Source organism: Centropristis striata, chromosome 3 (genome assembly GCF_030273125.1).
Source record: "Centropristis striata isolate RG_2023a ecotype Rhode Island chromosome 3, C.striata_1.0, whole genome shotgun sequence".
Taxonomy (NCBI): domain Eukaryota; kingdom Metazoa; phylum Chordata; class Actinopteri; order Perciformes; family Serranidae; genus Centropristis; species Centropristis striata.
Genome location: NC_081519.1, coordinates 38,354,755 through 38,364,711, shown reverse-complemented (window position 1 = coordinate 38,364,711; position 9,957 = coordinate 38,354,755). Strand labels below are relative to the sequence as shown.

Below are 9,957 nucleotides of genomic sequence, written 5' to 3'. Positions count from 1 at the left end.
TCTAAGAATAAAAACAACACGTAAGCCCCATATCAGCTCATACCACTACGGCCTTAAATCAAGATTTTGACACAAGAACCAAAATCAGTTAATAAAACAGGATGCAGCTATGGCTTCATGTTTTTATCTCATATTCTGTCAGTGTTTGGATTCACCATGGGGCCTCTGACAGGCCTCCACTGCATGCCAATGATGGCCGAGGCTCATGGGTATTGTAGTATTTGGACCAGGACGATAGGATGATATATCAAGGAAATATGAACATTTCTGTCATTTATATCTATTGGAGCAAACTATAGACCCGTATTTGCTCACATGCAGTAACAAATAATAGGCTTCACTGTGTGTTCATCTCCTCTAGACTATTCATATATTAAATTATCAGGAAATATTTTCATTTATCCTTTATTCATTTCTCGAGGAATCATTGAGGGCAACCCCTCAAATGATGTCGAGAGTACAGAGAAAACACAATGAAGAACAAACAGCACAGACAAAACACATGAAAAACACTAAAAACAGTTGCAATGAGAGGCAGAGTAAATAGTAGAAAAACTTCCCCTATGAATCATTAAACTAATATTTTTATGGCTTCATTACAGACACAAGTGTAACACACCGAAAAAATATAGATCAACAACTAGATTTGAAGCATTTTTTTTTTGCTGTTGTATGTCTTTACTATTCCAAAGGAAACTATCTGATGCTGCCAAAATTGTAAAATGTCATTTATTTTGCAGTACCAGAGGCATTTCTTCACATTGTTTATTTATTAGATTAATTCTTTTTTGTAATTACATAGTTGATAGTACTTGTCTCTTCATCTTCCCACAAGGGCCCATTGAGGCGAATAAATGTTTTCTTTATTCCCTTCTTTGTTATTTTTGCCCCCCTTTAAATAACTTTTAAATTAAATATGTGATAAGAAGATAAACGGTTAACTGCATGGCTGCAAAGCATACCTGCTTTGGCTTTGACACACCTGTTTGCCCCCCAGGGTCAACTGTCAGTAGATACTCCTGATGTAGTAAATAAACAACCGCCCACATGTACGGAGTCCCTGAAGTCCCAAAAATATATATTTTAAATGCTAAAAAGGAAAGGCTAAAAGAACCACGATCTAAAATATATCCTTATCAATAGATAGTATGTTCCCAAATGTAACATCTTACTCCCTCGCGTTAATCACTTGTTTGTGAAAGCGTCGCTTCCTTTAAAACACATGAAATGTGCCTTTAAGAGATCACGTCGTGTGGTTACGTCAGCTGCCGATAAGCGTGACGTCAGAGGGAACACCAAAAGAACAAGATGGAGGAATATGCCAGAGAACCATGGTGAGTCTTATAACAGGATAAAATGTCGTTTTTACCCCATGGTTCACTTTGACCTCTCTCTAAACTAACTACCAATTTAAGTGTGTGTAATTATTTATATGTTACAACTTGTGGCATCAACCGAAACATCTCAAATCTTGCTTCTTAGCTATCGTTAGCACAGATGCTAACTCTATATAGAATTGTATTGGCGGTGTGTGCTAGCATTGGACTGTGGTTGCTTAATCACGTTGTTAGTGACCTTGTCGGTATACACGCTCACATGTTATCACATTGAGTTAACCGACCCCATTCATTGAGTGTTCAAGGTGATATATGATCGTCAGTCACTGTTAAACGAATATGTGGCTATTTCAGCTCTTATTTAATATCAGTTAAGCATGTTGCTTTGCATATTGGTAAGCTAGCTGTGTTAGCCACCTGTGTGCTAACGTTATCTGTTGGGGGCAACCTGAGGGTTGCACAACAACTGTTGAAGGGTACCTGGGGACTAATTGATCTGGAAACTGTAATAAATAGTGCCAATGTGAAGTCAAGGTCATTTATTTAGCTAATGTTTAGGATCAGTGGCGGTTCTAGACCAGTTTTACTGTGGGGGCCAAGCAGGGGCCAGTGTTTAATCAGAGGGGCACATTAAAAAACAGCAAAGATTATATTTAAGCATTCAAACCCTTTATTTTAGCTTATTTAAAAATCTCATTTAAGTATATTTGGAAGGTATACACTGATTGAAACAATGAGACTTTGTTCGACAATGACATTTCTCATTCTTGTGCACAAATACTTTTTTTAAATTTGAAAGTGCAGTAGAGTGAGAATGATCTTTGTGCAATAATATATATATAAGCTTTTATTGCACATTATACAATGTGCACATTCTGTATTCCTTTTGTGTACAATGAGATATTGTTTGAACAAAAAATAGGTATAAATTGTTCCGTCGTTCATCGTTATAAATTTATCATTTTATTATTAATTTGACACAGGGGCCACAGCAGGGGCCAAGGTCTTCTTCACAGGGGCAGTGGCCCCTGTAGGCCCCTGTGTAGAACCGCCACTGTTTAGGATTAACGGTACGTTTGTATCCATGGTCAGGTATCATTCTGTCTCGTTACAGGTTTAGCTATAACAAGAACAGTTTAAACGAGACATTAAAAGCATTTTCTAGCACTGAACTTTATCTCTACACTGCTTCTATTCAGCCTGCGGCTACTTGCTTGGCAAGTAGCATTAGAAATAAATGAAAATAAAACTCCTCTCAATTTACTTTGAGATTAGATTTCCATATTCTGCTTAAATTGAGATGCCCTTTAGTAACCAGTGAGGTCAAATCCTTTGGTAGTCATTTTACATATTTAGTCATGGATTAGATGTATACATGGATGCGTAATATGACATGTTTCTCATGATGAGATAACTGACAGTTTAACATTTTTGTATTGTTAAAGGGATTCATAACCTGTAGTAACCAGAGGGTAAGAAAGGATAAGATGTAGTGAGCAAAGATGGATGATTTAATATTCCACAGCTCTAACCTAATGAAATCTAATCACTAGCAAACACTGAAAGGGTACTATAATATTTTTTCCCTGTTAAGATTAGCATCAGTGTACTTCCATATTAAGATACTAGCAGTGCTGGTTCCTCTACAATTCCCCTTGGCTTGTTCTCGTTTGGATATATCAAGGCAGGCCAGTGCAACTTCACATTATGTACTGTCCATGACAATGACCTTCGCTATGCTTTCAGCCCCTGGAGGATCGTGGACGACTGTGGAGGAGCCTTCACCATGGGAGCTATTGGTGGAGGAATATTTCAAGCAGTAAAAGGCTTCAGAAATGCACCCTCAGTAAGTTCACTTGTGTTGCCTAACACTGTTCTTGCTGAATTGTCTCAATTTAATAAAATAATTATGACAGCCTCATACAGATCATTCTACATTATACTGTTCAGAGCATGCACTTCACTAAGTTTTGTTATGGTCAGATGATAAATGACAGAGTCAACTGTCATTGTCATTTCAGCAGCTTAGTTGTATGACACCAATTACCTGTATTGTACACTGCACTAAGTATCACCACTTGGAAGTGTAGTAAAACATAATATATTAGATTATGTATGAATAAACAAATAAATATGTTCAACACTTCCCCTGTCCTAAAAGGGGAAGTTAATGTTAAAAGCCTTTGTTATGTTAAAACAGACTTCATTAGCAGTAAACTAAAAAAATGACACATTCTTCAGTGTTTTATTTGGCCATAATCTGAAGTTTTGATGTCCTCATAGAGGTACAAATCATGGACTGACAAGGAGTTTCCATTGATCTGTGTTTTGTGTTGCTCTCTCCTGTAGGGAATGAGCCACAGAATGAAAGGTAGCATGACCGCCATCAAGACCAGAGCCCCACAGCTTGGAGGTAAGAATCACTGCTGAATTTAAACCTTATATGCCTAAAGCGCTGCTTTATCAGTGCTTTCCAGAACAGGCTGGCTTGGATCATGTTGATCACTGCACAAGCCTTCAGTTGTTGAGTATTTGATACTAAAGAAATACATTTTGTGCCAAGTATAACTTACGATGATGGCTTAATAGCCCAACAAGCATTTCCTAACTGTTTCTTGCTGAACTTATGTGGATCTTTTTTGGGTTGCAGGAAGCTTTGCAGTATGGGGAGGCCTCTTCTCCATGATTGACTGTGGTTTAGTAAAAGTTCGAGGAAAGGAGGATCCCTGGAACTCAATTACAAGTGGGGCCATGACAGGAGCTATTCTTGCTGCAAGAAGTGAGTAAGCTTGGAAGAAGCTGGCAGTTCACAGTAAACAGATAGTACATGCATGCGAATGGCAGTAAACAGTAAAACTGTTCAGTGTGTGGCTCCAGATATCAGTTTGCTTGGTATATTGATTGTGGAATCCAATAATCGTGCAGCTCAAATAAACATGAACACTTTGCTCATCACTTTGCTTTTTAAAACTGAAGGGAGACCTCAGAGCTTGGATTTGGATTTACCGTGCATCATTATACAACATCAATCTCCATTGAGTGTCATGTTAATAAGCCCCTATATAAGTAATTACATAATTTCTTACCTAACTTCTAGTGGTGGTGTTTAAAAAAAAACTGTAGACAGCAATGCATGTCCAAACAAATGTGTTCTTAAACTAAACTGCAGCCATGGGGTTAGATCTAACACTCGTATTATCCACTCACATAGGTGTTTTCACTTTTGCTTGATTAAACTCATTCTCATGACTCTGTGGATTTACATCTTTCTGCTGTCAGGTTCATTTTGTTGCACTTAACTCGGGCAGAAAAAACATCTTATTACATTAATTTTTGATAACGTTATATAATTCCCATTAAGGCTCCACCTAACTTAAATCTGAAGACCGGTTTAATTTGGTAGAACAAGTTAAAACACTTGCATGGGTGTGCAGGGCTTTAAGTTATGTTAATGCCATACATAACTGATTTTTTTTACAGCTCAACTTCCCTGTTTAAACTACTTCTTTTGTGAAATTTGCAGACTAATGTTCTGTGTGTGTTTGTGTGTAATGTATTAACATGTCCTGTTTCTCTGTAGATGGACCAGTAGCCATGGTAGGCTCTGCAGCCATGGGAGGTATCCTGCTGGCGTTGATAGAGGGTGCTGGTATCTTGCTCACTAGGTTTGCCTCTTCACAGTTCCCAACTGGTGAGTAATGCTTTGATACTGGAAGTTTGTGTTGTTAAATGATCGATGGAGACGTCAAGGATATTGCGTAGACAGAACACAGTCTGGTGATTTTCTGTATTATAAGTCTACCTCCTTTACACCAGCTATTAAAACATTAAGATCAGTGATCACAAATTCAGGCAAGTCTAAATGCCTCGTTAGCTGTGAAGGATCGCAAGGAAGAGGTGCCGGCTGGTTGCCCTACATCTGACAACTTTGTCTAATGCAGACACATTAGCAACCTCTCCACCTGCTGGCATATTTATATCCTACGGGGATATAAATACCAGCTGTATGCATTTGTGATTCTAGTGTAACTAATGGGTTTTTAAACGGGTTTAAAAGACATTGGCCCTCATTTATCAAACGAGCGTACGTCAGAAAGTGTGCGTAAAGTGGGCGTAAGATGATTTCTACGCAAGCCTCTGCATTTATCAATTTGGACGTGAGCGGACGGTACGATCAGATCTCACGTCTGCTCTCAGCTCGTGTACGCAAATCTGAGTCAGCGTGAAGTCCACACGTCTGAGTCGGAGAATTGATCTTAGACTATTGTATCAATGCCTGGAGCTGATTAAACTCTGTGGTGTTTTGATTTTTAATAGTGACAAAGCAAAACATGTTTAGACTACGGTACATAATTTATCATTAAAACATAATCCATAAATAAATAAACCCTGCGATCGTGAAATTCTTTAAACAGAATACCAGCTGAGGATATTAAATGTTGTTGTCTTCTGCTGTTTACTGTTGTTATTATTATTATTATTATTATTATTATTATTATTATTATTATTATTATTATTATTATTATTATTATCCCGCTCCGACACCGGAGCGTCAGCGTCTCCTTCACCAGCGGTGCTGCCCGAATAGAAACATTTCCAATCAGCGCTGCCACACGCTCCTCTGACTAGGACATCATTATTAGTAAATGTAAAGAGGTCAATAATATCTCTCCATCATAATAATAGCAATATTCGGATATTATATAGATTATTGGGCTTTATATAATGATGTAATTACTCAAACCTCGCCGGGAGTTTAATAGTCCGCTACTCTGCTGACAGCACCACTGATTTCCTTCTTTTTCACTTTTTATGCTGCCAAACAAAACCTGTTTGTTGTGTTGCAGCTGTTGGACGTCAGCGTTTCACTTTCTGACTGAGAAATTCCACTTCTTTTAGAATTAAAACTTACTTTAAAACATTGTTTACCTCCTTCAACCAAAAAGCTGAAAACTTCTAAGTCCGTGCTCCAAATGTAAAATAATCACTGGACTTGTTTGAGTTTATAACTATAAGTACTTTTATTTCATAAACCTCCGTCGCTGCGTATTTCTGTAATATGTCTATATTGCCCCTATTGTTAATTGTAACGGTGCACTTTGCTAATAAAGCTGACTTTAGAAGGTGAAAAAATCCTCTTTTTGGCCGTATTGCGTCCTTCGGTGTCGTAAACTCTGAAGGCGAGTCTTCTGAATCGGGTATATATTAGGGCGTGGTATTTAAATGATGCTTGTTTCGAGCCGCCACATTTATCAAAAGCCGATTATTCTTACGCTGTGATTGGCGAGATACGATCGTTTGATAAATCACACGTGGACCCTGTCGTAAGACGAAATATACACTCAGATTTGCGCTCGTTTCTACGCTCGCTTGATAAATGAGGGCCACTGTGTTGTAAATGTTTCCTAACTTACAGATAAGATAAAAGGTAAAACACAAAAGGTTTTCACCCGACAATTATGACTTCAAAAAGTAAATATCCATTGACTTTTTTTATGCAGGAGATTTTGACACATGGCAGGAAAAGCACAGGTGTAATCAATAACATTATTGAGTGTTATATTTAGGACACACCAGAGCCTTTGTTAATGTTATCTGTTAGAATGGTGCGTTTCCTGCAGCAATAAGTGAAAATATCTGCTGTGACAAAATATTGGTTCAATTCTAATAGTGTGTCCCAAAATCTGAACCACATACTCATAATATACACAAGTATAAACTAATTTTTCATAGCATATTGTTTTGCAGTCAGTGTACAAGAAATCATTGTTCACTGAGACCTTTTTTGCATAGATTAAAAAGATATTCCTGGAGCTCTCTCTACACACCATCTTCTATAATTTGTTGGGGTTTTTTCCAGTTATGAGCAGCTCCACCATTTCCTCAGTGTTTTGCATATTGGGACAATAGTTTACTTCAACAATAAACTTGAAAAGCATATTTTTTTAGAATACATACCGATTTCTGTGAGTCTACTTATTTTTTTTTTTCCAGTGTCAAAAAAAAATCACCAAAAATGTATCTGCAACTATTCTGATAATTGATTAGGTCCCTTTTTTAAAAAAGATTCTTTTTTGGCCATTTCCAGCATTTAATTTCCCATGTGTGGAAAGAGAGTAAGGCAGCAAATGGCCTGGCCAGCTGGGAATCAATTTGGGAACTCACAGCTCAGGGCATTTGCATCTGTGTGAACCCTCTGCTATTGATTGGGGCACCCCTATTTTGTATTTTTTAAAGCAAAGATTCACATTTTCTAGCTTTATAAATGTTTTATGATTGTTGGTTAGACAGAACTGTCAGTAAAACTGGGCCTTGGGAAATTGTGATGGTTATTCAAATGTATTTATTTATTTTTTGCAGCAATCCATTATTCATGACAAGTAGCTGCAGAGTAATCGATATTAAGCATAATTATTAGTTGCAGAGCTACATGACGTTAAAAAGCTATTTTAGAATTAGTATGAAATATGGAATTCAGGACACAAACCAGGTGTAGATTAAGTTATATTTTAGGGTAATGCCCACTTAGTTAACTCTTAACCTCTGATTTGCAGTCATCTAACTCAGAAGTTTATTTTTTCCTTTTTTTCCAGGCCCCCAGTTTGCAGAGGAACCTGCCCCTGCTCCCATGCCCACCCCTTCTTTTGGAGACTACAGACAATACCAGTGAGAGGACTCCCCCTCACTTATTTTCCACTAGGCCTTTTTTAAATTCCTTGCTGAAGTTACAGAGAAGAAATTGAGGTGTAAAATACCACACATCAAACAATAGCAACTGCATCCGACTTTATGGACCGTCTCAGAGAAGTGAAGGACAGAATACATCCTCATTCCCCTTCTCCCCTAAAGAGCCATGTACAGATCTGCCTTCTGCCATTTTCAGCCTTGTCGTGAGCATCTGTGTCACCTTACACTGGTTAAATACAGACATGTGATGAGATCTGCTGTTTGATGGTTTGTGCGGACGAGCTGTGTTTTTCTGTTTTCTTCATATACAGTATTTACTGCATGTTGACTGACAAGTGGAAGGTCAAGACTGAGAAGCTCTAGATAGTGTTGAAACTCTCAAAACAAGTCACATATGGAACGTCATGAATCATAAATAAGTATTGCTTACTTATGTGTATATAAAGTAAAGACTTTCTGCTTGAATTCCTGTTCTTAATTTAGTCTTTATTTGCCTTAAATATTGTCACCTGCTTGGGCTGGCCGCTGACATTTGGCTGGCCCTTTTTTTTATTTAATTTTAGTCAGACTTAAGAAGGCAACACAAATCAGATACAATGCTATTCCTTTGATATTAGTTTGTCTGAAAGTGATTTATTTATTTTGGATTGTAAGAGTTGTACCAGATTGTTCTATTTTATGTGACAGTGCTTTTACATTCAACACAGAGGCTGCTAATGACAAATTATGGCTTAGGCAGTACAAAAAAATGGAGAAACTCAAGCAAGGGATTGATACATTACTGTATGAAATGTGTATGATAGATTATACTATGGTACAATAAAGAAATAAGTTGTTACCTGTGTCTGTTGTAGTCTTGTGAATACATTTATGACATTAGTTTTGGTCTGGCTTGTAAAAAGTGTAGATAATGTGTGAGAATTAGTTTACTTTATTAATGTATTGTACTGAGCAGGATCACATATCCCCCACTAGAGGGTAGTCCTCCCAAACATATCCACACCAGCATGGCTCTTTCTTGTCTTGGCCAGTATTGTGCAACTGACTCTTGTACGATGTGTTTACAGACGCCACATAAGGGAGCACTTTCCCCTCACATTCCTGTATGTTTGTGTCACACACACCTGGTATTTGTCTGAAGCCCACAGGTGAAGGACACTGGATGAAGAAGGTGACAGGGAAGGGCTGGTTGACTCAACTCCCAACGTCACCAGTTTGATATGTGGAGTCAGAGATGGTTTATATCAGGGCAGAGCTTTACGCTTCAGATGTAAGTCTAGTACAAATCACAAAAATAGAAATAGACATCTGACTGCAAATCATTCAAGAAGAACCAGAATATTAAAGAAAAAATACAGAAAGAGCTTTTACAGGACACAGTATAGATATTACATCTGGGACTGCAGTTTTTTCCATTAAAAGATAATGATTAATCTAGCTTTTATTTGCTTGACTAATCAAATAGTCATTTCATCTATAAAATATATAAAACATGTCAGTTATGTCACTTCTAAGGTGCATACATTGAAAGCACTTGGTCTGGTGTATAATTAACAATATAACAGCTCTGAGAGGAAAGTTGACCTGATGTGAACACTTGAAGTGAATTTACTTGAAAATTGCTTATACTTGCGACTTGAAGCTGGACATATATTATACTGTTATAAAAAACAACTAACAACTACTAGATGCTGGAATTAAGGATTTGTTTTGGTATTTTCACCTGGAAAAAAAGCACTTCAGCAAGCAGTCCATTATCAAAGTTGATTATTTTCCAAAAATAGAAAGTTTAATTCAAAGGCAGTCATTTTGTCCTGTCTAATATGGCCAAACATTAACAACTTTTAAAGGATCAAATGTTGTACCTGTGTATAAACCGAAAGTTGCTTTTGGCTTGTGACTTAAGAACGACTTGCCCTCAAGAACTTTATTT

The 9,957-nt window shown here is 37.4% G+C and overlaps 1 protein-coding gene across 1 annotated transcript; it reads left to right on the top strand.

The window, feature by feature from the left end:
* The first annotated feature begins 1,276 nt into the window (after positions 1–1,276).
* On the top strand, positions 1,277–8,862 carry timm17a (translocase of inner mitochondrial membrane 17 homolog A (yeast)). The gene is made up of 6 exons (XM_059330288.1): positions 1,277–1,334; positions 3,084–3,183; positions 3,687–3,750; positions 3,988–4,116; positions 4,918–5,028; positions 7,931–8,862. Exons 1-6 carry the CDS (start codon positions 1,309–1,311, stop codon positions 8,005–8,007), a joined length of 507 nt encoding a protein of 168 aa, XP_059186271.1. The 5' UTR covers positions 1,277–1,308; the 3' UTR covers positions 8,008–8,862.
* Positions 8,863–9,957: the final 1,095 nt, after the last annotated feature.